We start from the raw sequence: 26,727 nt of genomic DNA on the forward strand, positions 1-26,727 counted from the left end.
GGCCAGATTTCTAGTGACATCCAATCACACCATGTGTGCAGTTGTGCTGCTGTTCTACGGCAGAGTCGGATCATACGGGGGCTGTACAAACCATCCCTGGGACTACGTACAATCCGAGTGTATTTCATTGCTTGTGGCGACAAGGCGTTTATATTCATAGCTTTAGATCAAAAACTACTGTCTACAACTTTACATTATGGATAAAGTTGTCCTTGTCACTGGCGCAAACAGGTAAGTTGACGACGCCGTCAAATCTCTGTTACATAAACGCAAGGCTATCCTAACTCCTATGCAGTAATTACAATTATGTTTACCACAACTTTATTAAAAAAGGATAACAGTTGTACATTTTATATTGCTGTCAATTCTTGAGTAGCATTCCTAGGCATTTCAAGTTGTGTGTGTATGTGTGCGTGCTTGTGTGCAACAGGCGTAATCTACAACTCAGGCTTTCCAAAGTTCATTATTACAATAGTTGCATTACAATTTCAGGTCTGATACAAACACAGACAGACCAATACTCAAACCCAACATTACTCACGTCACGTATAGACCTACGTACAGTCACTTAATCTCACCCAAATTAAATCAGTAAAATAGTAGGCTACAATAAACAATATGCATCAAACTATTATCCACAGAGTCCATTGTACAATATGCAACTAAATATATTTTCCCGCTCTCCATAGCGGCATCGGCCTGGCCCTGTGCGAACGGCTGCTGAGCCAGGACAGCGGGGTCCGCTTGTGTTTAGCCTGTCGGAACTCGGGCCGGGCGGAGGCGGCCCGGTCGGCCCTGTTGACCTCTCACCCCGGCGCCCGCGTCGACCTGCTGGACCTCGACGTCGGCTCCGTGCGCTCGGTCCTCCGCGCAGCCCAAGAGGTCAAGGCCAGGTATACATCATGATGGAGGAGTTGTTCAAAGGGTTTCTGGAGAACAACTTTATTAATGCCTAGTATGCTATGAGGGTTATTATCCATTATTTATTTATTTTAGACTTAAACCTGCACTATGTAGGTTTTTCCATTAGCAGCCTCTAGCGGTTTAAGTTGTTACTACAGTCATAGGTGTATCATTTTGAACTGTCTTTTGAGATTTTCATAATCGGTGGACCACAATAAAAGCATTTATAGAAGGGGCTAGTCGTAGAAAAGTTGCATAGTGCGGGTTTAAAAAATGTTATACATGGGTAACCGTGTCAAATGAATCTATTTTTTATCCTTTAGGTACCCTCGCCTTGATCACCTGTACCTGAATGCAGGCATCATGCCCAATCCACATGTGGACATCAAAGCCTTTTTCAAGGGACTGTTCTCCAGGTACAGCCTGAAGGCAGCCTTATATAACATCTAGTGCTATTGAGCATGTACTATTTAGTCATTCTGCAGACACAAGGTGCATTAAGGGAGATCAGCTACATGTCGCTGTAATCACTGCCGCTAGGGAGTCGTTCCCCTCTTGAACCCCATCACCCACCTGACCCCGGTGTGTGGGGGGTACAGTGAGCCCTGACCTGGTGTGTTGGGGGTACAGTAAGCCCTGACCTGGTGTGTTAGGGGTACAGTGAGCCCTGACCTGGTGTGTTTGGGGGTACAGTGAGCCCTGACCTGGTGTGTTGGGGGTACAGTAAGCCCTGACCAGGTGTGTTGGGGGTACAGTAAGCCCTGTGTTGGGGGGTACAGTGAGCCCTGACCTGGTGTGTTTGGGGGTACAGTGAGCCCTGACCTGGTGTGTTGGGGGTACAGTAAGCCCTGACCTGGTTCGTGGGGGTACAGTGAGCCCTGACCTGGTGTGTTGGGGGTACAGTAAGCCCTGACCTGGTGTGTTGGGGGTACAGTAAGCCCTGCCCTGGTGTGTTGGGGAACAGTAAGCCCTGCCCTGGTGTGTTGGGGGTACAGTAAGCCCTGCCCTGGTGAGTTGGGGGTACAGTAAGCCCTGTGTTGGGGGGTACAGTGAGCCCTGACCTGGTGTGTTTGGGGGTACAGTGAGCCCTGACCTGGTGTGTGGGGGGTACAGTAAGCCCTGACCTGGTGTGTTGGGGGTACAGTAAGCCCTGTGTTGGGGGGTACAGTAAGCCCTGACCTGGTGTGTTGGGGGTACAGTGAGCCCTGACCTGGTGTGTGGGGGGTACAGTAAGCCCTGACCTGGTGTGTTGGGGGTACAGTAAGCCCTGACCTGGTGTGTTGGGGGCACAGTGAGCCCTGACCTGGTGTGTTGGGGGTACAGTAAGCCCTGACCTGGTGTGTTGGGGGCACAGTGAGCCCTGACCTGGTGTGTTGGGGGTACAGTGAGCCCTGTGTTGGGGGTACAGTGAGCCCTGCCCTGGTGTGTTTGGGGGTACAGTAAGCCCTGACCTGGTGTGTTGGGGGTACAGTGAGCCCTGTGTTCGGGGGTACAGTAAGCCCTGACCTGGTGTGTTGGGGGTACAGTAAGCCCTGACCTGGTGTGTTAGGGGTACAGTGAGCCCTGACCTGGTGTGTTTGGGGGTACAGTGAGCCCTGACCTGGTGTGTTGGGGGTACAGTGAGCCCTGACCTGGTGTGTTGGGGGTACAGTGAGCCCTGACCTGGTGTGTTGGGGGTACAGTAAGCCCTGTGTTTGGAGGTACAGTGAGCCCTGACCTGGTGTGTGGAGGGTACAGTAAGCCCTGTGTTTGGGGGTACAGTGAGCCCTGCCCTGGTGTGTTTGGGGGTACAGTGAGCCCTGACCTGGTGTGTTGGGGGTACAGTGAGCCCTGTGTTGGGGGTACAGTGAGCCCTGACCTGGTGTGTGGGGGGTACAGTGAGCCCTGACCTGGTGTGTTGGGGGTACAGTAAGCCCTGACCTGGTGTGTTGGGGGTACAGTAAGCCCTGACCTGGTGTGTTGGGGGTACAGTAAGCCCTGCCCTGGTGTGTTGGGGGTACAGTAAGCCCTGCCCTGGTGTGTTGGGGGTACAGTAAGCCCTGCCCTGGTGAGTTGGGGGTACAGTAAGCCCTGTGTTGGGGGGTACAGTGAGCCCTGACCTGGTGTGTTTGGGGGTACAGTGAGCCCTGACCTGGTGTGTGGGGGGTACAGTAAGCCCTGACCTGGTGTGTTGGGGGTACAGTAAGCCCTGTGTTGGGGGGTACAGTAAGCCCTGACCTGGTGTGTTGGGGGTACAGTGAGCCCTGACCTGGTGTGTGGGGGGTACAGTAAGCCCTGACCTGGTGTGTTGGGGGTACAGTAAGCCCTGACCTGGTGTGTTGGGGGCACAGTGAGCCCTGACCTGGTGTGTTGGGGGTACAGTAAGCCCTGACCTGGTGTGTTGGGGGCACAGTGAGCCCTGACCTGGTGTGTTGGGGGTACAGTGAGCCCTGTGTTGGGGGTACAGTGAGCCCTGCCCTGGTGTGTTTGGGGGTACAGTAAGCCCTGACCTGGTGTGTTGGGGGTACAGTGAGCCCTGTGTTCGGGGGTACAGTAAGCCCTGACCTGGTGTGTTGGGGGTACAGTAAGCCCTGACCTGGTGTGTTAGGGGTACAGTGAGCCCTGACCTGGTGTGTTTGGGGGTACAGTGAGCCCTGACCTGGTGTGTTGGGGGTACAGTGAGCCCTGACCTGGTGTGTTGGGGGTACAGTGAGCCCTGACCTGGTGTGTTGGGGGTACAGTAAGCCCTGTGTTTGGGGGTACAGTGAGCCCTGACCTGGTGTGTGGAGGGTACAGTAAGCCCTGTGTTTGGGGGTACAGTGAGCCCTGCCCTGGTGTGTTTGGGGGTACAGTGAGCCCTGACCTGGTGTGTTGGGGGTACAGTGAGCCCTGTGTTGGGGGTACAGTGAGCCCTGACCTGGTGTGTGGGGGGTACAGTGAGCCCTGACCTGGTGTGTTGGGGGTACAGTAAGCCCTGACCTGGTGTGTTGTAGGGCCATATGAAATCCGTTTTATTTTTTTCCAAATTCCGTTTTATTTTTTTCCAAATTCCGTTTTTTCCGTTTTAATTTTCATTAATTCCGTTTTTACACTTAAAATCATCAGAACGAGTGTCAAATAAATGCGAACGAATACAATTTAATCAGATAGAAGACTACATTTATTAAAACATCACAACATTGCACTGTTTTTAGTGCTTCAAATAAAAACATGACATAAATATTAAAGTGCTTATAAACTCTTATTTTATAAACTCAAATTGTTGTTTGAAGGGGCGTGCCCTGGCTACGGCGTTCATTGTTTTTCATATGGATTTTGGACTTCAAGTGGTCATCGCACGTATCTTTGCGTTTCCAATCGATAGTATGTTGACATATTCTACAAAACACTTGAGTGATAGAAGTGTTTTGGATATTGTTCGGCTCTGAATTTGGGGTTAGAACCGAATTACGGGCGCTTCAACTTCTTCTTCGGCTTCTTGTTAGGAGCGGGACCTATTGTTTGCGTGGTGGACCGGGGATTTTTTTTTAACATTGTTGTGCGAGTGACTGCTAAACATTCAGTGACGTTAATGTCACCTGTGTTGTTTCCCTTTTCCCTCGAAACTGAATTTCACCAAAATAATGGCGAATTCCGCTGCATTCCGCTGCATATTGTAAATGTGACGTCTGATGTGCCTTGTCCCTGTTGCATGTTATATGTGCTGAAGAACAGGAAACTGCTGGAATTCAGTTATTTTACTAAGACAGGCCCGTTTTAAATTGTAACTTTGTTACTTTTAATACTTTCCTGCTTAATGAAAAAAAAAAAAGAAAAAAAAAAAAAAAAATTATCAGTTGATTCCGTTTTTATTGTCCAATTCCGTGATTCCGTCCGCGTTTTCGTTATCGCGGATTTCATAGGGCCCTAGTGTTGGGGGTACAGTGAGCCCTGTGTTGGGGGTACAGTGAGCCCTGACCTGGTGTGTTGGGGGTACAGTGAGCCCTGTGTTGGGGGTACAGTGAGCCCTGACCTGGTGTGTTGGGGGTACAGTGAGCCCTGACCTGGTGTGTTGGGGGTACAGTGAGCCCTGCCCTGGTGTGTTGGGGGTACAGTGACGGTGGTCTGACCCTCTGCTGCACCACAGTAAGGCCATCCAGATGTTCTCCACGGCCGAGGGTCTTCTGACGCAGCAGGACCGGCCCACCACGGACGGGCTGCAGGAAGTGTTCACCACCAACCTGTTCGGTCACTTCCTGCTGGTAGGAAGCTCAGACCCTAGCCCTACCCCTGCCCCTACCCCTAACCCTACCCCGAACCCTACCCCTAACCCTACCCCTACCTCTAACCCTACCCCTACCTCTACCCCTACCCCTAACCCTACCCCTACCCCTACCCCTACCCTACCCTACCCCTACCCCTACCCCTACCCCTACCCTACCCTAACCCTAACCCTAACCCTAACCCTAACCCTACCCCTACCCTACCCCTACCCCTAACCCTACCCCTACCCCTAACCCTACCCCTAACGGCTAAGAGATGGCTTGTTGTCTCTGGGTTGTTTTATTAGGACAGTATTACGGCTCCTATTTTGTTGCACAGAGCGAGAACCTTCTATTATTTAAATACATACTGTAGTCATTATGGCACCATGTTTTTAAAACACTCCGCCAATCAAATGATCTGATCAAAAGATATTGTATTGCCAAGTGTTGCCCTGACTTAATTGTGCATGTGCGTGTGTGTGTGTGCATGTGTGTGTGTGTGTGTGTGCGCGCGTGCGTGTGTGTGTGTGTGCGCACGTGCGTGCGTGTACATGCCAGGTCCGGGAGCTGGAGGTCCTGCTGTGCGGGGCGGGGCGTCCCTCCCAGGTGGTGTGGACCTCGTCCAGCAACGCGCTGCGCTCGGCCTTCAGCCTGGAGGACCTGCAGCACGCCACCGGCACCGAGCCCTACAGCTCCTCCAAGTACGCCTCGGACCTGCTCAGCCTGGCTCTGAACCGGCACCACAACGCACAGGTCAGAATCAGAATCAGAATCAGAATCTCTTTATTGTCATTACACAAAGTGCAACGAAATTGGGGTAGAGGCTCTCAAAATAAGTGCTTTTAAACAAAAACTAAATGAGAAAATGAGTGTATTTTTTGAAAATAAATTTAGAATGTTGAACTCAAAAAAATATATACAGTTTAAAATGTCAGCCAATTTAAAAGGTCAGATTGGTATAATTCTGCATTATTTAGAGAAATAACAGCTCTGGGGTAGAAACTGTTTTTAAGCCTATTTGTTCTTGACCTGATTGCCCTGTAGCGCCTCCCAGAGGGCAACAGTTCAAACAGGTTATGGCCTGGGTGGGATGAGTCTCTCAGGATGCTATGAGCTCTCCTGAGGCAGTGTCTATTGAACACATCCTCAAGAGAGAGAAGAGGACATCCAATGACTTTTTGTGCCGTTTTTATGACCCTCTGGAGCGCTTTTCTCTCAGCTGCAGTGCAACTGGCAAAGGTCAGCCCCAAGACCCCCGTACCCAGGTGGTCTCCTACCCAGGACCCCTCAGCCCCAAGACCCCCGTACCCAGGTGGTCTCCTACCCAGGACCCCTCAGCCCCAAGACCCCCGTACCCAGGTGGTCTCCTACCCAGGACCCCTCAGCCCCAAGACCCCCGTACCCAGGTGGTCTCCTACCCAGGACCCCTCAGCCCGTAGACCCCCGTACCCAGGTGGTCTCCTACCCAGGACCCCTCAGCCCGTAGACCCCCGTACCCAGGTGGTCTCCTACCCAGGACCCCTCAGCCCCAAGACCCCCGTACCCAGGCTGTCTCCTACCCAGGACCCCTCAGCCCCAAGACCCCTGGACCCAGGCTGTCTCCTACCCAGGAGCCCTCAGCCCCAAGACCCCCGTACCCAGGTGGTCTCCTACCCAGGAGCCCTCAGCCCGTAGACCCCCGTACCCAGGTGGTCTCCTACCCAGGACCCCTCAGCCCGTAGACCCCCGTACCCAGGTGGTCTCCTACCCAGAACCCCTCAGCCCGTAGACCCCCGTACCCAGGCTGTCTCCTACCCAGGACCCCTCAGCCCCAAGACCCCCGTACCCAGGTGGTCTCCTACCCAGGACCCCTCAGCCCCAAGACCCCTGGACCCAGGCTGTCTCCTACCCAGGAGCCCTCTGGTTGATGACCCCATTTGAGAACCATCGCCATAGTCCAGAATAGGTCATCTTGTTCATTCGAGTTATGAGCATTTTTTAATAATAAATGATCAATTTCTGTGTGTGTGGGTCCAGGGTCTGTTCTCCTCGGTGATCTGCCCCGGTCTGGTGATGACCAACCTGACGTACGGCATCCTGCCCTCCTTCTTCTGGACGCTCCTCATGCCCATCATGTGGTTTGTAAGTTCTTGTTGAGCTGCTCAGCCCTCAGAACGCTCACTATATAGACCCTCTCTCTCTCTCCTTCTCTCTCCATGTATTGATTAGTCGGTAGTTAAAGAGAATTTCAACGAATAGGACCAAGAAAAGCCTTCTATAATGAGCTAGCTTTAAGAGGTATGATTATGGTTGGTTTGTGTGTTAATGATACAATGTTAGCACAAGCCAGGGCATAGCGACCTGGAAGCATTTTTACTTGGAAACCAAAAGCATACATACATCCATACATACTCACACAAAAGTTGTCTTCCTAATTTGTGAACCCATCTGAACACAGAAAAGTGATGTGCCCCCATGCTACGCTTCCTCTCGATCTCTGGTGCAGGACCAGATCCACAGTACAAGGCCTTTACTGTCTAGCGACTCAATAGGGGCTAAATGGTTAATATCAGGTTATAAATAATTATATTTTTAAACAATACGGATCCATTCCACCTTTTTTGTTCTGGTGTCTTCCCTGAATGTTTGGCTCCACAATCTCCATGACCAGAGTGCTGCCGTCTTACGCTCGGTCTGTCACGTGGATGTAGGGTTGCCTTTCTCAGCTTGTGTGCTTAGTGTGTGTATCTTTGGATGTGTGTTGTTGCAGTGGGTTCACCGTTAGAGTGCCGAGACAGTCTTATTCGATTATAATCCATTTGAATGTGCTGTATTCTGATGATATGATGTTGTCTTCCACAGATCCGTATCTTCACCAACACGTTAACATTAACACCCTACAATGGAGCAGAAGCCCTGGTATGGCACTTAACTTTCAACAATTAAAAATGGCTCATTTTAAACATATTTGCCAAACTAAATTGTCAGGAACAATGTCTTGAGAGATGAGACAAGATGTACTTAATGGACATGGATTCTATGAAATCCATTTAATTAGCCGCCTTTGAGATGTCTATTAATGTACGCCCGGTGTGGTCCATCACTCCAACATTAAACCAATGCTATGGTCTATATTTAAGAACTGGCTGTTTCTGCAAAAGCCTGAGTCGTTGGACGCAAGGGCCAAGTATCACAGCATGACGTCTGGCCTGGGGAACAACTACACCCAGCCCCGACAGGTAGGACTCACCCAGGCCCGTCGCCACGGTAACCTGCTGACATGCGCCACCATGCCAGAGCAGTGTGTTCATGGAGGGCTCTGTCAGCCATGCAGGAACACGGGGAGCTCCCCCCACCAGAGATCACTTTGAATAACCCTTTCACGGTGGAAGTCCATCAATAACTTAAGTGATTAGGTGTGTAGTTAACTATCTCCTACGCTGTGAGTGTTCAGTGAGCTGGGACACTGAGCTGGGACACCAGGACACTGTTCCCTGACCAGGTGGTGTTTCTGCCGGCTGCTCTCCTCTTTCAGATGGACGTCGATGAGGAAACCTCTGAGGCCTTGTACGGGAAGCTCCTGGAGCTGGAGAAGGTAATGAGGAGGCGGATCAGAGAGGGACCCGACCGGCTGTAGGCCCGGGAGACGCCCTCCGCAGTACCTGTGACCTGTGGGCGGAGCCACAACCTCAGACTGGCCTTTCTTTGACATTTGTTGCTGGTCTATCTGGGTGACCCCAAACACCAAGCTCTACCCGCTGCAGCCCACCCATCCCAGGGGGGTCGTTGTGTGTCAGTTCATTTATTTAAATAAATGACTGACTGGTGAAATCCCTTCAACTGAATTTATGTCTCCATTTTGTTGTGGCCAACCACCTCTCGCCTCTGTGTTGTTATGATATAACGGTTTGGTTATAATCAATAAGTATAGATATAGGTAGTCCTGATACGGTCAGAACAACACTGGGGAGATAGTTAGTCCTGATACGGTCAGAACAACACAGGGGAGATAGGTAGCCCTGATACGGTCAGAACAACACTGGGGAGATAGGTAGTCCTGATACGGTCAGAACAACACAGGGGAGATAGGTAGTCCTGATACGGTCAGAACAACACTGGGGAGATGGGTAGTCCTGATACGGTCAGAACAACACAGGGGAGATAGGTAGTCCTGATACGGTCAGAACAACACTGGGGAGATGGGTAGTCCTGATACGGTCAGAACAACACTGGGGAGATAGGTAGTCCTGATACGGTCAGAACAACACAGGGGAGATAGGTAGTCCTGATACGGTCAGAACAACACTGGGGAGATGGGTAGTCCTGATACGGTCATTGTAATAGAAGGGAGACTTCAGGAGCTGTTGGCTGCAGTCTTCAGGTCAGAACAGAAGCTCTTGGGCCCTGACTTTACGTGTTTCAGAAGTCTGAGAACATCTGATCAATGAATGGTTCTTTTTTATTTTCCGCATCGTTTAAACGCAGTCCTTTGGTTCTTTTTGTTTCAAAGTGACAGACAGCTGAGACCCAGAACAAGAAACATGTCAAGGGCATGATTGACAGGATCTCTGGTCATTCGTGCATTGCAGGTGTCTTCCTCTCTAATGTTTTCATTGTCTGTTTAGGTATTTACAGAGAATTACAGAATCGTAATTATTCTCAACCAAATTGTTTGTTTTCCACGATGAACAATATTTTTTCACATTTGGACAAAAGAAAGCCGATGCACAAAACCAGCAAATCTAAATAAATGGATCTGATCTGATGGATGAGCGTCCCGGCCTTCATGTGGGTAAGGGTTAGGGTTAGGGTTAGGGTTAGCCCTAACCCTAACCCTAACCCACAGCCTGCGGGCGCTGGCTGCGTGTTGTCAGTGTCCGCTCCGCCCTCCGCGTGCCAGATACCTGATAGCTATATCCAGTTCCTCCCCAATGACACAGTACTTATCTGTAACTCAACACAGACTGCTCTATGTGGACGGGGTGATTTGTCTGCCCAGTATTGCTCACCAATTATAGCTTTCTTTTGTTAAACCCAAGTTCAATAAATCATGAGATAGGATTAGCCCAGGACCTTTGCCTTGTAAAAACCATATGAAGAATCGGAAGACAATTCGGCTGCAAAGACCTGCGCAACATCAACATTCTGCCTGTAAATCTGATGAATGATCAATCGTGTGTAATACAATACCCTTTTGAAACACTTAGACCTCCCTACCTACATCTGTGCTGAGAGGTTGAACCTTGCTAGAACCTTTAGTGGCCTGCTTGCTCCTATCTATGGATCATAATGGTGATGGGGGGGGTCTATCTTTGCCAGTGCAGCAGATGTTTTGGTTGTGATATGGAGTGATACACTGTTGAACCACAGCAGACCTTCTGGGCTTTGGAACCTACGGCCGTTCTTTACTGCATGCATGGTTTTAATAAACATACAAATCCTGCTTAATCTTTTGATTATCAGAGTATATATGAAGAGCAACGGCTAGAGCTTATTTTATCAACCCACGCATTCCACATTTCTCAAACTGTCCTATCCCCAAATACACATTTGTAAATGGAGGATGAATAATGGCTCTATAGCCCATATTGATTCAAATTATAATTCTGCCTCTGAGGCAAAGGTTTGCACGTAACAGTTTTCTGTACATAACTTTAATTACTTAAAAATTATAGAGGTAATAGATGGTTTAGTAGGCTATTGCAGTTTGATGCAAATATTACAATGACAAAAGCCCACATCTCCCTAGTCTAATGAAACACAATAAAAACATCTGTCATGCGTTCCATTCCATTGAAATGAGTAATGACATGTCTATACCCCATGCTGTGTACGAAGTTATTAAGGATGTAAAGGCATTATGCATTATGTAGCTCAGTATAGTGACGGTACAGAGTGTCCCGGATATTCCTCCCGCCGGAAGAGAAGGGTGAGCTCTCCCAGCCATCTTGTGGCAGTTACAAGCGAATTGCTCGCACCAAGCCTCGCAGAATCGGAGGTAAATCCCGCTGAAGGGGCGTCATCATGCCCGGACACTTGCAAGAAGGCTTTGGCTGCGTGGTGACCAACCGGTTCGACCAGTTATTGGATGACGAATCCGACCCGTTCGAGATCCTAAAAGCCGCCGAGAACAAGAAGAAGGAAGCGGCCGCAGCTGGGTCCACCAAGACCGCAGCGCAGGCAGCCAAGCTGCCGAAGAAAGAGTCGCAAAAAGACAGAAAGAACCCGCTTTTGGACAAAAAGGATGAGTCGCAGGCTCCGGTACCACTGAAGAAAGATGGTAGGCTGTGTGTCCGTGGCGTGCATCCACCCCCCGTTATCCCCTGTCTATTATTGTTGTTTTCGTAAATAAGCGGTCCTTTGCAGGTGTTGGATGAACGCCGCTGCTGGGTGTCCGCTGTAGTGATGCTGAGCACGGGGATAACATGGACCCTGTTCTGTTTTGAGGTGTCCATTTATAGAAGACAACCACAGCCACACAGTCTCTGCAGACAGACACTACACGCATTATAATCATCTTAGTTGAGTTGCATAGATGCTGCCGACTAAAGGCTTCTTGTGCGTCGCAGAAACAGGCTACAGTCCAGCAGCATTGACATGGTCCGTTATGCCTTCATGTCCTATTTGTTTGTATGTTACGCACATCGGCAGCAGCAGGAAGCTCCAAAGATAGGTCACCAGAACAAGCTGGACCAGCTGCTGATGATACTCTAGTGGAGGCTACCGTCGGGTATCGCGAATATTGGTTTGCGTGACCTTGTCCGCTGCAACCCTATCCTGACCTAAACATTAACTGGCAGCGAGCAAACGCGTTGTGAAAGAAAGATTGTGATTATTTGGTCGATGGCGCTTGGTGCCAATTAGCAGGGTGTTGTGATATGTGGCGCCTGACCCGGAGGATGCACACACCATCAATTCAGAAAATGTTTACGTAAGCGTCTTGGATGGTTCAGAAATAGTTGCCGTGGTTATTGCTTGGGTTACCTTTAGAAATACAATTGATATCGACAGGAATATCCTCATAAATATGGGAAAAAAATAAAGAAATATAAATAACCATTATTAATGTTTAATAAGTATCACATGTTATTAATGTGTTTTTTACTTTGTTATTAATGTGATTTGGTGAGCGTTAACCCTTATTTCAATAATGTAAACAATAGGGCGCATAAGGCTATTATTGGACGTTTATGGTTTGCATTGTTTGCACGGTGTTGACCCTCTAACCCGGCGTGTTGAGCCAGCTCTAGCAGGTAGAGCTGCACTGGACCACTGGGGGTAAACAAACAGGACTCTGTCGCTGGTCACTGGCAGCCTCCTCTCAGGACTGCTGCTGTTGTTGCTGTTGTTGTTGTTGTTGTTGTTGTTTGTGTGTTCGGCATCAGCCTCCTTTCAGGACTGTTGTTGTTGTTGTTGATGTTGTTATTTGTGTGTCAGGCATCAGCCTCCTCTCAGGACTGTTGTTGTTGTTGTTGTTGTTTGTGTGTCAGGCATCAGCCTCCTCTCAGAGGGGTGTTCCACGAACGGAGGTTTAACAAACACTGAGTTAACGCTGAACTCTAGGTTGATTGACCCTGTGCCGACCAACCCAGAGTTTTCGGTTCCACAGCAGCGGTTATGCATTAGTTCAATCAACTCGGGGTTGGTTAACACAGGGTTGTGCGCGTCCACGCCAAACTTAAAAAGACGTGATGTATGGATCATGGAAACCCTGATCGATATGGCGAAACGGGCCGCTTATTTCAATGAAATGGAACTCAAGGTTCTCCTGGAGAGCTATGACGAGGAGAAGGACATTATCACAAGAAAAGGGAACGCTAAAACCTCTGGAACCCGGAGAACCAAAGCCTGGCAGCGGATCGCTGACCGCGTAAATGCGTTAGTTACACGTCAAAAGCATGATCCTTAATATTTGAGCCATGAATATATAAATATCCCAGTTAAGCATTCTTAAAGATCCTACCACATAACCCCTTTCTTCTAAAACAATATGTACTTCGATTGCTTCCAAGCGGTCAGAGGATCAAGTATAAAAATGAAGTATAAAAAACACACAAACTGGTAAGCTTTTGCCACCATCGTATTGGTATAAATTTAAATAAGCCATTTTTTTAAGCCAATCGTGAAAAGGCCGACAGTCGGCAGACTGGATCTGGCCCTCAAATTGTCTTGACCCCGGTGGAGGAGCTGTTAATAAACATAAATTCAGGGCGCCCTGGCATGGAGGGGGTACCTGGAGGTACCTACCACCTCAGAGAGTCATGGGCCATACCCCACTGGTTGAATGTAGGTTTTTGTGTTTTCTTGTATTTTAGATTTTTTTTGCCTTCGAAGTAACACATGCAAGCCGTGTGCTTGCCACAGCGCACGGTTTTTGGTAACTGGGTAGAAAACCTAAAAGTGACAATTCATCAACTTCACAGATTAAGATGGATCAGTGCTTGTAATGAAGCCGCCGGCTACGATCGAACATTCTCCAGTGGATGCAAGTCCGCTGGACTTGCATTCTCCAGTGGATTCTCCAGTGGATGTAACTAACATACCGTGATCCTTTTGGAACGGAAAACCTAGGGTTACCGCAAACCCTGGGTTAACTTATCCGGTTATGTGATAAAACCGGCTTTGTGGAACACCCCACAGAACTGTTGTTGTTGTTGTTGTTGATGTTGTTGTTTGTGTGTCAGGCATCAGCCTCCTCTCAGGACTGTTGTTGTTGTTGTTGTTGTTGATGTTGTTGTTTGTGTGTCAGGCATCAGCCTCCTCTCAGCACTGTTGTTGTTGTTGTTGTTGTTGTTGATGTTGTTGTTTGTGTGTCAGGCATCAGGCGGGTGGGCCGCCGGCCGGACCAGCAGGGGCAGCCGGCCCCCCCCCATCAGGGCGAGGGGAGGCGGGAGGGGGACCGGAGGCCGGACCGGAGACCCCCACGGGAGCGCCGCTTCGACAAACCCACCGAGGAGAAGCCCGAGGGGGGCGGGGGTGGGGGGGGCGGGGGCGGCGGCGGTGGAGGAGAATCCTCAACTGACAGGTGAGTGGCCACAGGTGTTGGTCCCCCGGAGGAACACTGAACGGTCCTCCTGGTTTAGTCCTCCTCACGCTCTCTAGGCGCCCAGCGACTGGGACCTTGTCTATAAGCCAGAGAGATGTTGTAGAAGTTGGAATATAATATATCTGTATTTTCTTTTTATGGATCTTTATTTGTGTCCCAATAGTTTGGTATGTTTCCACAAGAGGAGCAACAACATGGATCATAGTGTTTTCTATGATTTCTATGATTCTTAATGTATGTTTAGTTATTCAGAGGTCATGTGTAAATGAGTGCCGAGCCTGCGTACACGTTGTTCTTTTGTAATCTGTGTTTATTATATCATGTTTATTATATTATATATATGTTTATTATATTATATATATGTTTATTATTAGGGCCCGACCGATATTGATTTTTGAGTGCCGATGCCGATTTATTTTCAGAGAAAAATTACGATTACGATTTAATCGGCCGATTAAAAAAAAAAAAAAAAAAAGCATATAAAACGTAGTTTTTGATACCTTAAATATACTTTAAACACTTTTGACGAATATGTGAATTGAATGCAGAACCTTTGAGTGTTTTAGAATACATTTACAGTAAAAAATGAGTGTAATGTAAAATGTAAAATAAATAACTAACTCCCAATGTGCTGCGCTCGTGAGCAGTGACTAACACGTGCGTGCTGAGCAGTATGGTCTCACCGTTAGAGTCTACAGTATAACAAATTAACATGGCCTGGGACCTAAAGAAAAACAGGCACAACATGCTCAAACAACGCGTCTTGTGTACATTGGTGAGGTGAGCGCGCAGCTGCCTGAGCGAGCGTGCTTTCATGTTGTACGGTAAAATTCAATCTCCTCTTTTTTACTCCAGCTAAAGTTCTTAGTTAGCAAGGCGAGTAGGAGCGCAATCTGCAGGATACTAAGCGCAATAACATTTAAAAAAAAAAAATTAAAAAAAATTAAAAAATCGGTTGTAATCTGCGTCTTTTTGACCGATGCCGATTATTTTCAAAAAGGCTATAATCGGCCGATTAAATCGGCAGGCCGATGAATCGGTCGGGCCCTATTTATTATATTATATATATGTTTATTATATTATATATATGTTTATTATATTATATGTATGTTTATTATATTATATGTATGTTTATTATATTATATATATGTTTATTATATAATATAGATGTTTATTATATTATACATATGTTTATTATATTATATATATGTTTATTATATTATATATATGTTTATTATATATGTTTATGTTCATCAGGCCTCCCGGGGACCGCCCCCAAAGGGGGCGTGGCGGAGGACGTGGTGGGCGTGGCGGAAGAGGGCGTGGCTTGGGCAGAGGGGAGGGCTTTGACTCTCGTGGAAAACGTGACTTCGACAGACACAGCGGCAATGACAAATCGTGAGTTTTAAACGCTACAGTGCCACCTTCCATCACCCACCCTTCTGCAGTGTGTGTTGGTATCCAGTCGGGCTTTGTTAGACTTGAGTGAAACCACACTTTTGTAAATTCCGTGAAATTCTTTTCAAAGCAAACCGGAAAGTTTTTCAGTCTCATTTAATCAGGGGAGCAATCTTTAAGGATTTGATTTGTGATTGCTGTTTATTATCATTTGTGGAGCCGGTGCATGTATTAGGGAGACACATCAGCCAAAATGTTGCCAAATGATGCTAGTGCGGCTGTGTTAAAATTTAAAAACACCACTCTTCATTAAGTATCTACTTCAATATTATATGAAAGATATCGCTATCAGCCTAGGGGATCAAATGGATATCGGTCGGAAAGGTCCCGGAAAAGGGAAGGTCCCTGGAGCGTCTGTCAGATGCGCTAAGCTCCAGAGGAGAGCGTTCCTACTGGGGCACTGAGAGGCGGGACGGGACCAGGAGAGACCAGGAGAGGGGCGGGACGGGACCAGGAGAGGGCTGGGACCAGGAGAGGGCTGGGACCAGGAGAGGGACGGGACCAGGAGAGGGCTTGGACCAGGAGAGGGCGGGGACCAGGAGAGGGCGGGGACCAGGAGAGGGCTGGGACCAGGAGAGGGCTGGGACCAGGAGAGACCAGGAGAGGGGCGGGACGGGACCAGGAGAGGGCTGGGACCAGGAGAGGGCTGGGACCAGGAGAGGGCGTGGACCAGGAGAGGGCGGGGACCAGGGGAGGGCTGGGACCAGGAGAGGGACGGGACCAGGAGAGGGCTGGGACCAGGAGAGGGCTGGGACCAGGAGAGGGACGGGACCAGGAGAGGGCTGGGACCAGGAGAGGGGCTGGACGGGACCAGGAGAGACCAGGAGAGGGGCGGGACGGGACCAGGAGAGGGCTGGGACCAGGAGAGGGCTGGGACCAGGAGAGGGACGGGACCAGGAGAGGGCTGGGACCAGGAGAGGGCTGGGACCAGGAGAGGGCGGGGACCAGGAGAGGGCTGGGACCAGGAGAGGGCTGGGACACTATGTCCTTGCTGTTTAATTATCCAAAGTCTTCAAACATCCTTTAGCGATGATGGTATTATTGTGGCTGCTTTAGTTTGGATATCTTATTAGCTGGCTGCGTGTTTTGTCCTATTTATTATGGTTTAATTGTAAAGCACATGCAGATTATCAGGCATGCAAACTAGTCACCTTTCGGCGAAATTCGCCGTTTTGAAGACAAAATTGACCACTTGTGTGATTCGTGGAGATCCGTTGAGAAAACATTTTGGGGGGGGGGGGGGGGGTCTGATGGCCAGCCATGGAGTCCTTGTAGCGCCTGCTAATAGCGAGCGGACAGAGAGAAGGCGCAGCATTCTGTCAGGCGGCACGACAAGTGGGCGCACTCCCGTGGAACTGTCGCTTCCGTGCTCGTCGAACGCATGCGCTCGCTCGTGAAGCCGCGCGGACATCCGACAGCGCGAGCGGAAAGTCGCCTACCATCTGAAACGGCCAAGCGTGAGCCCAGCGGAGCCTTTAAATGCCTCGTTTCCACCGAGCGTTTCCACCGCCGACAGTACCCTCATGGTAGGCCGGATGTCGATCGCCGCGGCAGCCACGTAAACATCCCGAAGGTGAACGACGAGAACTGATTCCCAAAACAAACATAACAAAAATATGGTCACGTAAATAAAATATACAAACGAACAGAGCTTCGTCTCCCCGCGACCTTATATTATCTAAAACGTTCTCATCGATTCAGCCAATGAGAGTGCACGCGAGGGTAAACAAATGATAAGGCACCACCACACAAGTTAAGTAACGATCGCTGTAGGCTTCAATATCATGCAAGCACCTTGGTTTTCTTTTTATTTTGTTCTACATCACAATTGCATGCTTTAATAAAGTATTGTCTTCTTTAATAGGTCCATGCTCCACCTCCTTGTTCGCCCAAGCTAACGTTTTACGCGACACGTCCATTGTCCAGAATAATACCTCGCGGTTTGTTTTTATCCCCATGTCACGCCCACTTTTGGCGGTGGAAACGCGAACCGTGCCGCAACTTTGCGAACCGAACCGAACGCACCCTCCGGTGGAAACGCGCCAAAAGAGAATTTTTCAGCGGGTCACCAGTTGTGTTGATACATACTAGTCGATATAGCCGAGAGAAGTCGCTCGAAAGCGGGCCCTTGAGACACTGGTCCAGGCCAAGAAGAAAAATAAATAATGGCATACTCCTATTGCCCTGTCCTCCCACCTCTTTTTATTCTTCTCAATATTCTTTCTTAATTTTGTGATAAATTATGTACCTATTGGGGCTGCCCTTGCACATAATAAATTAATGCTTTGTTTGTAATTGTGCGCAGTCCTGTAATTTTTTTTAGCTTGTGACTAACCCTAACACATTAAAAAATGTAAAAGAAAGCTCCCCGGAGTATAAACCTGGAACCCTATAGTGGGTCTGTGTTTTTCTCAGCTCACGCATCATTCTCACCTTTTTCACCCCGAGCCAGTTTGCATGCCTGGATTATGCTGCGTGGTGGTTTTGCACTTTTCAATAAAAATGTATTATGCTTTTCTAATTGGACTCACTGTGAAACTCACTTAAGGTGGTGGTTATAACGTGATTATGCCCGGGTTCGACCAGTCCATTGTGTTTAATAACCCCCCCAGCCCACCATGCGGACCGTACCAACGACTCGGCTGATCTGTCCACCAATAAATATGGGTGGACACTCCCACCTGGGATGGCACTTTAGGGTCGATTGTGAAAGGACTTATAATGGCTAACCAGCATCACACCTGTTGGTGACACCTGGTGGTGACACCTGGTGGTGACACCTGGTGGTGACACCGTGGTAGTGACACCTGGTGGTGACACCTGGTGGTGACACCTGGTGGTGACACCGTGGTAGTGACACCTGGTGGTGACACCTGGTGGTGACACCTGGTGGTGACACGGTGGTGACACCTGGTGGTGACACCGCGGTGACACCGTGGTGGTGACACCTGGTGGTGAAATCGTGGTGGTGACACCAGGTGGTGACACCTGATGGTGACACCGTGGTGACACCGTGGTGGTGACACCTGGTGGTGACATCGTGGTGGTGACACCAGGTGGTGACACCTGATGGTGACACCGTGGTGACACCGTGGTGGTGACACCGTGGTGGTGACACCGGGTGGTGACACCGTGGTGGTGACACCGTGGTGGTGACACCCTGGTGGTGACACCCTGGTGGTGACACCGTGGTAGTGACACCTGATGGTGACACCGCGGTGACACCGCGGTGGTGACCCCGTGGTGGTGACACCTGGTGGTGACACCTGGTGGTGACACCTGGTGGTGACACCTGGTGGTGACACCAGGTGGTGACACCTGGTGGTGACACCTGGTGCTGACACCTGGTGGTGACACCTGTTGGTGACACCGCGGTGACACCTGGTGGTGACACCTGGTGGTGACACCTGGTGGTGACACCGTGGTGGTGACACCGTGGTGACACCTCGTGGTGACACCTGGTGGTGACACCGCGGTGACACCGCGGTGACACCGCGGTGACACCTGTTGGTGACACCTGGTGGTGACACCGCGGTGACACCTGGTGGTGACACCGCGGTGACACCTTGTGGTGACACCTGGTGGTGACACCGTGGTGGTGACACCGTGGTGACACCTCGTGGTGACACCTGGTGGTGACACCGCGGTGCTTTAAATGACTTCAACACAGTGTCCAGTGTCTCCGAGAGCCAATCAGGCCGTGCCCAACAGCTGTCATCCATAGACAGGATGGACGTTCAGCTGCCTGGTTACTCACCTTTGTGCTCGTGTGTCTCTGCAGTCAGAAGACGGAGGAGAAGCGCAGCGGGGCGGGTCCCAACACCTGGGCCAGCACCAAGGAGGAAGCAACGTGAGTCCAGGGGGCGCACCGACCCGCAGACCGCGTGGTTTGATGGGAAAGGCCTTGCATTAGTGTGACATTGATAATGTTAGAAAACGTTAAATTAGTATTATATTTGAGTCGAGTTATCCTCGACTTGTAGTGAATGTTAAAGCAGTTAAGTCGGGGATCGGGAGCTGTGAAGGACGCCAGCAGGAAGACACACTCAGGGGTCGACAGTCCGCTTTATGGGATTGGTGGCCAAGCAGCCAATGAATAGTTGAGGTTTGTGTTTTCTTTCCGATGTGCAAATTGTAATTAGCATAATGTTCACAAACCTCACTGAAAGAAAGTCCAGGCAGCAGCAGCTGGTGTGCTGACTGTGTGTGTGTGTGTGTGTGTGTGTGTGTGTGTGTGTGTGTGTGTGTGTGTGTGTGTGTGTGTGTGTGTGTGTGTGTGTGTGTGTGTGTGTGTGTGTGTGTGTGTGTGTGTGTGTGTGTGTGTGCACAGCGAGGCTGAACAGACGCCGGCCCCTAACCCTCACCCCGAGGGAGAGGAACACCCTGCGGCCGACTCTGAGAACAAGTGAGTGACCTTTCCATCATCGTCATCATCATCGTCGTCATCATCTTCGTCAGTTTCCGCTGCCCGCTGGCTTCCTTCGACGTGGACTCCAGTCCGGGTCGTTGGGCGGCGGTCAGCCTAGCTGCGTCAGGGGCAGCTCGACTATTGAAAAAATCCTAATCACGATAATTTTGGTCAATATTTAAATTACGATTATTCAAACGATTATTTTCGAGTTTGAGAACATCATGATTATTCAGTATTTCTCTCCTTTCCATCATCGTCATCATCGATGTGTGTGTGTGTGTGTGTGTGTTTTGATTTGAACATTTTGTTATTTGAAAAAAAAAATCAAATAACATCTAAAATCATGTCTCCAGCAAAAAAAAAAAATGTATAGTTTGTACTCGATTATTTTAGTTTGGAGATCGCAGAATGTGATTAATCGTAGGGCCCGTCGGGTCGACCCCGTTGACCTGTCGTTGTCCCCTCAGGGAGAACGAGGTGGAGGAGGTGAAGGACGAAGGCCCCAAGGAGATGACCCTGGACGAGTGGAAGGCCATGCAGGACAAGGAGCGCGCCAAGGTGGAGTTCAACATCCGCAAGCCCAACGAGGGCGCGGACAGCCAGTGGAAGAAGGGCTATGTGCTGCACAAGTCCAAGAGCGAAGACGTGAGTCCTGGAGCTAGGGTTGGGGTTAGGGTTAGGGTTAGGGACAGCCAGTGAGTCCTGGAGCTAGGGTTAGGGTTAGGGTTAGGGTTAGGGACAGCCAGTGAGTCCTGGAGCACGTCACTTTGGGCGCATTGTAGACTCTTTGTTTTTATCCAAGCAAATCTTTAATTATTTGGCAAGTGTTAGTTACATTTTTTTATTAGATTTCCCTATTTGGTATAAAAATTAGTTAGGTTTTCTGTTTGTCTTTATTTCTGCGCATGAGTCTCTTACTAGAGTGCATATAAACATGATTTAGTGCCATAGACACCTCTGGGAATTTAACTTAATGTTGCCTTGAACAACCTTCAGTATTGCTGCCTAGTTTTCCTCCTAACTGGTTTCACAGACGAGCTGCTCTCTGAGTTCTTCGTTCTGATGTGGGTTTCAGAGGCCGGTCGGGGCTTTGATCGATGTCCCGGAGACCGAAACGGAACCACAGCCAGTGTTTCAAAAGGTGAACCTCTCCCTCATTTATCTGCAATCGGACCTGCTCATTGTCTTTGACATTTAATATATCTATGTATATATTTTCGTATAAACAATTAAACCAAACATTTTTGTCTATAACATTTGGCAAAAATGACGGAAAAGTTGGTGTTTTTTCAAATGTGCTGGCTTGCCTGATAAGTAGCCAGTAGAAGTGTGTGTGTGTGTGTGTGTGTGTGTGTGTGTGTGTGTGTGTGTGTGTGTGTGTGTGTGTGTGTGTGTGTGTGTGTGTGTGTGTGTGTGTGTGTGTGTGTGTGTGTGTGTGTGTGTGTGTGTGTGTTCCATAATGAACTGGAACAAAGAACATCCCTATACTTGAAGTTGTCGAGCTGTGAGCAGGGATAATGCATGGCCTCCTTCAGGACTACTTGAAAGGCAGAGATCACAGTAAGACACCTGATCCAATACTGAAAGAACTGACGGGGCCGTCGTATTGAAGGGGAGACGCTTTATTGTTCTGGTACCAGACGGTCTCTTCAACTGTCTCCGTATGACCCTCCCTAAACGCCCCGCTCCCATCGTCCTCCTCTTCCTCCTCCTCACCCCCCCCCGCTCCCATCGTCCTCCTCTTCCTCCTCCTCACCCCCCCCCCGCTCCCATCGTCCTCCTCTTCCTCCTCCTGATCCCCCCCCGCTCCCATCGTCCTCCTCTTCCTCTTCCTCACCCCCCCCCTCACATCGTCCTCCTCTTCCTCCTCCTCACCCCCCCCCCCTCACATCGTCCTCCTCTTCCTCCTCCTCACCCCCCCCCCCTCCCATCGTCCTCCTCTTCCTCCTCCTCCCCCCCCCCCCCTCACATCGTCCTCCTCTTCCTCCTCCTCACCCCCCCCCCCCCCCACATCATCCTCCTCTTCCTCCTCCTCATCCCCCCCCCCCTCACATCGTCCTCCTCTTCCTCCTCCTCACCACCCCCCCCCCCCTCACATCGTCTTCCTCTTCCTCCTCTTCCTCCTCCTCACCCCCCCCCCCCCTCACATCGTCCTCCTCTTCCTCCTCCTCATCCCCCCCCCTCACATCGTCCTCCTCTTCCTCCTCCTCACCCCCCCCCCCTCACATCGTCCTCCTCTTCCTCCTCCTCATCCCCCCCCCCCCTCACATCGTCCTCCTCTTCCTCCTCCTCACCCCCCCCCCCCCTCACATCGTCCTCCTCATCCCCCCCCCCCCCCCCCTCACATCGTCCTCCTCTTCCTCCTCCTCCTCATCCCCCCCCCACCCCCAGGCAACCTTGAGCGCCACCGAAGAAGCCGCAGACCACCACTTCCGCAAGCCGGCCAACGACATCACCTCGCAGCTGGAGATCAACTTTGGAGACCTGGGACGCCCCGGTCGCGGGCGAGGGGGGGCCCGTGGGGGCCGAGGGGGGCGGGGCGACCGGGGGGGCGCCCGGCCGGCGCGTGGCGGAGGAAGACCAGAGAAGGTAGCTATGGAGACCGCGTGCTTGTCTGTGTTGGTGTCTAAATTGAAGGCGGAGATGTTGTCAGCTTGTGATGACGCGGAGAGGCCGGGTGCGGTTGCGGTTGTTCTTCTGTCATTCTTGCTGCGAATGAGGTAACGCGATGGTGATGGAGCCAGCTGTCCTCAGGGACAGCGGGCTCCATCACCATCCCTGAGGACAGCCCTGGCTCAGGGTTATGAATGTTACAAACTGGGTGCCACATTCAGGCCATGCATTCACATCACGGCGGGATACTTCAGTGGCTGTACGGCAACAGGAACACTCTTCAATGGACGTGCTTTTCTTTTAAGCCATTGGGGCCACCGAAGAGAACTAAACATTTTTTGCCCTTTTATGTGAAATGACTGTCAAAGTTCTATTCGGACTCCTTAAGGTGCGTTCACACCAAACGCGAAAGGGTGTGAATCGGGCAAATATTTTGCTACAAAAAACCTGTGACAAGATTTGATTTGCAGCGCGACACTTTCACTTGAGTTGAAATATTTGAACTTTGCCGTGACATTAGCGTGATGACAGCCAATCAGCGTTCAGCGTGGCCACTGAGTGACGTAAGGTAACATTGTGGTGGGATTTCTAATAACAACTTATCTAATTCACTTCAACTAGCTATAAGCACAGAGGAATCGGAGAGTATAGAGTATAGATGGAGAGTTTATTGCCACCCGCAAACGAGAGACAACAAAGCCGAATGGTATTCGCGAATACACACTGCCGAATGAATCCCGGACAGCTCCTTATATCCCCAATCCTTTACACAATACAAAGTTGGACTTTCATCAAATATTGATGTGCATAGAATGTTTTTCTTGGTCATACTGTGTGGATGTCAGCATATTCACATGTCTTCTGGATCCCAATGTGACCTTAGAACATATATTATCCTTATACAAACAGAGATGATGCACACGTGTGAATGTAAGCATTGTCTTCAGAGAGTACATCAAAATGGGAGTAGGCTGGACTCTCTGACTGATGTGCCACATGGCCCATCAGGTGAGAATGTCCTGGACCCACTCACTGGTGTCACACGGCACATAACATCTAGGTTAAAGGTGATCAGCTCTTTTCCACTATTAAAGTGTATATATATGATATGTTGGCCTAATAATAATCATGGTTTAACATAGAATGTAAGGTTAATTTCTACCACAACATCAGCGTTCAACCGGCAAACCGTTCCGGAGTGAACCGCAGCATGGAGCAGAAAGAGATTGTTGCCGTTTGCGACTCCCGGAGCTCCATATATAATAGTATATAATATATAATATCACGGCCCAAAGCTGTGTGAGCCTCCGGATGGCCGTAGCGCGTAGGGATTGGGCTTCGAGGGGTTTGTTTACAGGCGTTGCTATGGTTATCGGTCTTGTGTGTTCCAACAGTTTATTAGCGGTGGTTTCTAATAAATCACTGTCTGATCAATACTTCATTCACTGCCTCTTCCGTGGTCATTACGATATTATGGACCGACTGCGTCTGGTTCTCCGCCGTCCCTCCCTCTTCCACAACAGGTAGAGACATGCTACGGTGGTTATCTCGGCCGTGGTTGACAATGAATTGGCATGAAGCTCCGTTGGCGGGCAAAAGATGTCGCGTGACAAATTCGACTGATAAAACGTGCACAGCGACGAATTATGATTTGTCTCGCGAAAAAACTTGTGTGACAACGCGAACGGGCGACTAATGTGTCTTTTGTTGTGAACGCAGCTTAAGGATTACTTCCCTAACTTCAGCCGTATTGCCCCAGAGCTGTGGGTGTTGTTCTGCGTCCTGGCGTGTGTTCAGTACTCCTGACCGGTGTCCTTCTCTTCATCTCCTTCCAGCCCAGCGGTGTGTCCGTCCCCAACGTAGACGACCCCGAAGCCTTCCCAGCACTGGCCTAAGTCCCCCCACCCCCCCACCACCACCAGCCCACCCATCAAACCTTTTGTCGGGGGGGGGGACGCGGCGTGCATGCTTACCACAACTTCAAGTATATAAGAAAAAAACAGAAAAAGATACCGCCCAACCAACCAACCAACCAACAACAGATTTTAATGATGAAAAAGACTGCCATCCCATAATAACCACAGCCCCCCTGGAGACTGACATTCTGCCTGTTTTAAAAGGAGAACCAAACGAAGGGAAATATAACAAACAAACCACGACACAGAAAAAAGGACCTCTTGTTACACTGAAGCTAATTATTGGTCGACGTTTTGTATTCAAAGACATGAAAGCAGAGTGTTCTCAGACAGTGTTTTTGTTTTTCAGAATTATGCATACTTCATTGACATTTCTTTCCTTTGGTTCTTTCCCCTGCTGCTTGACTTAACGCATATTTTAGGTTTTTCGTTTTGTCTGCGTCTCGTCTGACCTCTGAGTCTGCTTTTCTTGTGACCTCCAAACTCCAAAAGGTTCTCTTGAGGCGATACGGTCGTAAAGGGTAGGGTGTATTGTTTTATTCCAGTTATAACGCACTGATTGTTGTAGAGCTACACTACAATTAGAGAAAGAAGAAGGAACTTGTTTTGTGAATTATGCTTAAAATATAAAACTATATGGAATTGTGACTCTTCCCACTCTGGCCAGCGCTCCTTTTGGAAAGCACATGTTCAGGATTGGCGACCAGGGTTTCCTTATACCGCTTGATATTTTTATTTCTGCGTGTTGTGCAGTGAAAGTAAAATGCCTCATTTGTTTTATTTATTTTTATGCACTTGTTACTTTGCTACCCTGTTACGCTCGTTCTTTCGTGTGTGGGTGTGGGTGCGTGTGCGTGTGCGTAAAGCGGTCAACATGTGATGAGCTTTCAGCGTCGACGTTGCCAATGTAGTTCAATGGAGCCGAGCGTCAAAGCGCCACCTAGCGTTGACGCTACCAAAGGCAGTGGACAACTCGGATTCTCCACCTCGACGCTGCAGCATTCAAACCATTTTAACTTTGACCCCTTTTGACACTGACCTCTCGAAGTACGTCCAATCATATAACAGCGTTGTTGGACGTTCTAAAAACAATGGAATTCCAAGGCCTTTAATTTCTAATGTCTGTTTGTTGGCTATATTCCGTTTTGCCGGCCGCTCATCATGTGTTGACTGGTTTACTAGGGCCACTCGGAGCCCAAAACACTGCTTCATCCCGTCTGTGGTTTGATGAATAGGTACCACAGGATCAGGAAGCAAACATTGTTTAGTTTTTATGTTCACTTTGTGTGTGTGTGTGTGTGTGTGTGTATGAGAGAGATGGGACGAGTGTGAGCGAATGCCTGCCTTTAAGTGTATTTGTTTCTAAAAAGTGTGAAGGGGCAATTTTGTGAATTTGACAGGTCCAACTTTTAAGTATTCCTTCTCTGCTGTGAACTCTCTTTTTTCCCAAACCGACGACCGCAAGTCTACGCAGCATGTTTCTTGCCAGATGTAGTACCTACATATTGTGTTTTTTTGAGGTAAGAAATTGTAGGTGTAGACCATGTGCTCATATCTTGCACTTGGGAGTATTGGTATGTGTCGATCTCGGAAGCACTTGGATTGCATCCGCACCAGTACTCTAAAATATTGTTTTGTTTTTTTTCCTCGCATATACATATTGCCGTTTTTATTTTATTGAAATATATTATTTTGTAATCCTTGCAACAGCACCACTGCATAGTTTGTCTGAATGAAAGGTCTTTAGGTGGTGGGGCCTCGCGCGCTGCAGAATGTAATGTAAGTTACCGGAGCTTCCCGCCGCCAGCATCTGCGTTTTGTTCCCGGTAAGCGTTGTACTTGGTCAATGCGGGATTGTTTCTCATATCGAGTAAGGATGGGGAGGGCTGGGTTCCGGTCTAAATATATTTTAAAGCTTTATTTGCGTCACTTTGAAAACCCTTCCTGGTACGAGGCAGATGCCGGCGGCTCGGAGCAGCCCTCGTAGGCCCGCTGATCCACGATAGCAAACATCCCTGTTCTAATAAATTGCTTTAGCTGTGTTCCATGTATTCTGCCCACAACTGTTGGGTTGTGTGAAATCAATACTGTGATTTTAAAGTTGTAAACAAGTGTCTTGGACTTTTTATTGCTTCCTCTTTAGAGTAGGCCTAATAACTGAGGGAAGAGCAGCTTAGT

The 26,727-nt window shown here is 49.3% G+C and overlaps 2 protein-coding genes across 4 annotated transcripts; both read left to right on the forward strand.

Moving 5' to 3' along the window:
* The first annotated feature begins 8 nt into the window (after positions 1 to 8).
* On the forward strand, positions 9 to 9,872 carry LOC115549319 (3-keto-steroid reductase). Of its 2 annotated transcripts, none has more exons than XM_030364467.1 (9): positions 9 to 231; positions 690 to 893; positions 1,227 to 1,319; positions 5,009 to 5,123; positions 5,685 to 5,879; positions 7,143 to 7,247; positions 7,968 to 8,024; positions 8,246 to 8,521; positions 8,641 to 9,872. In XM_030364467.1, exons 1-8 carry the CDS (start codon positions 197 to 199, stop codon positions 8,474 to 8,476), a joined length of 1,035 nt encoding a protein of 344 aa, XP_030220327.1. In that variant the 5' UTR covers positions 9 to 196; the 3' UTR covers positions 8,477 to 8,521; positions 8,641 to 9,872. The 2 variants fall into 2 exon arrangements, with proteins under 2 accessions (XP_030220327.1, XP_030220329.1); XM_030364469.1 differs by having other exon boundaries at positions 8,246 to 8,344.
* Positions 9,873 to 10,972: 1,100 nt separating this feature from the next.
* Positions 10,973 to 26,662, forward strand: serbp1b (SERPINE1 mRNA binding protein 1b). Of its 2 annotated transcripts, XM_030364465.1 has the most exons (9): positions 10,974 to 11,385; positions 13,923 to 14,130; positions 15,409 to 15,549; positions 19,391 to 19,459; positions 19,940 to 20,014; positions 20,488 to 20,665; positions 21,096 to 21,161; positions 22,412 to 22,609; positions 24,469 to 26,662. In XM_030364465.1, exons 1-9 carry the CDS (start codon positions 11,130 to 11,132, stop codon positions 24,526 to 24,528), a joined length of 1,251 nt encoding a protein of 416 aa, XP_030220325.1. In that variant the 5' UTR covers positions 10,974 to 11,129; the 3' UTR covers positions 24,529 to 26,662. The 2 variants fall into 2 exon arrangements, with proteins under 2 accessions (XP_030220326.1, XP_030220325.1); XM_030364466.1 differs by lacking the exons at positions 22,412 to 22,609; positions 24,469 to 26,662 and adding an exon at positions 21,496 to 21,764 and having other exon boundaries at positions 10,973 to 11,385.
* The last annotated feature ends 65 nt before the right edge of the window (positions 26,663 to 26,727 follow it).

This window comes from Gadus morhua, chromosome 8, assembly GCF_902167405.1.
Source record: "Gadus morhua chromosome 8, gadMor3.0, whole genome shotgun sequence".
Classification (NCBI taxonomy): Eukaryota; Metazoa; Chordata; class Actinopteri; order Gadiformes; family Gadidae; genus Gadus; species Gadus morhua.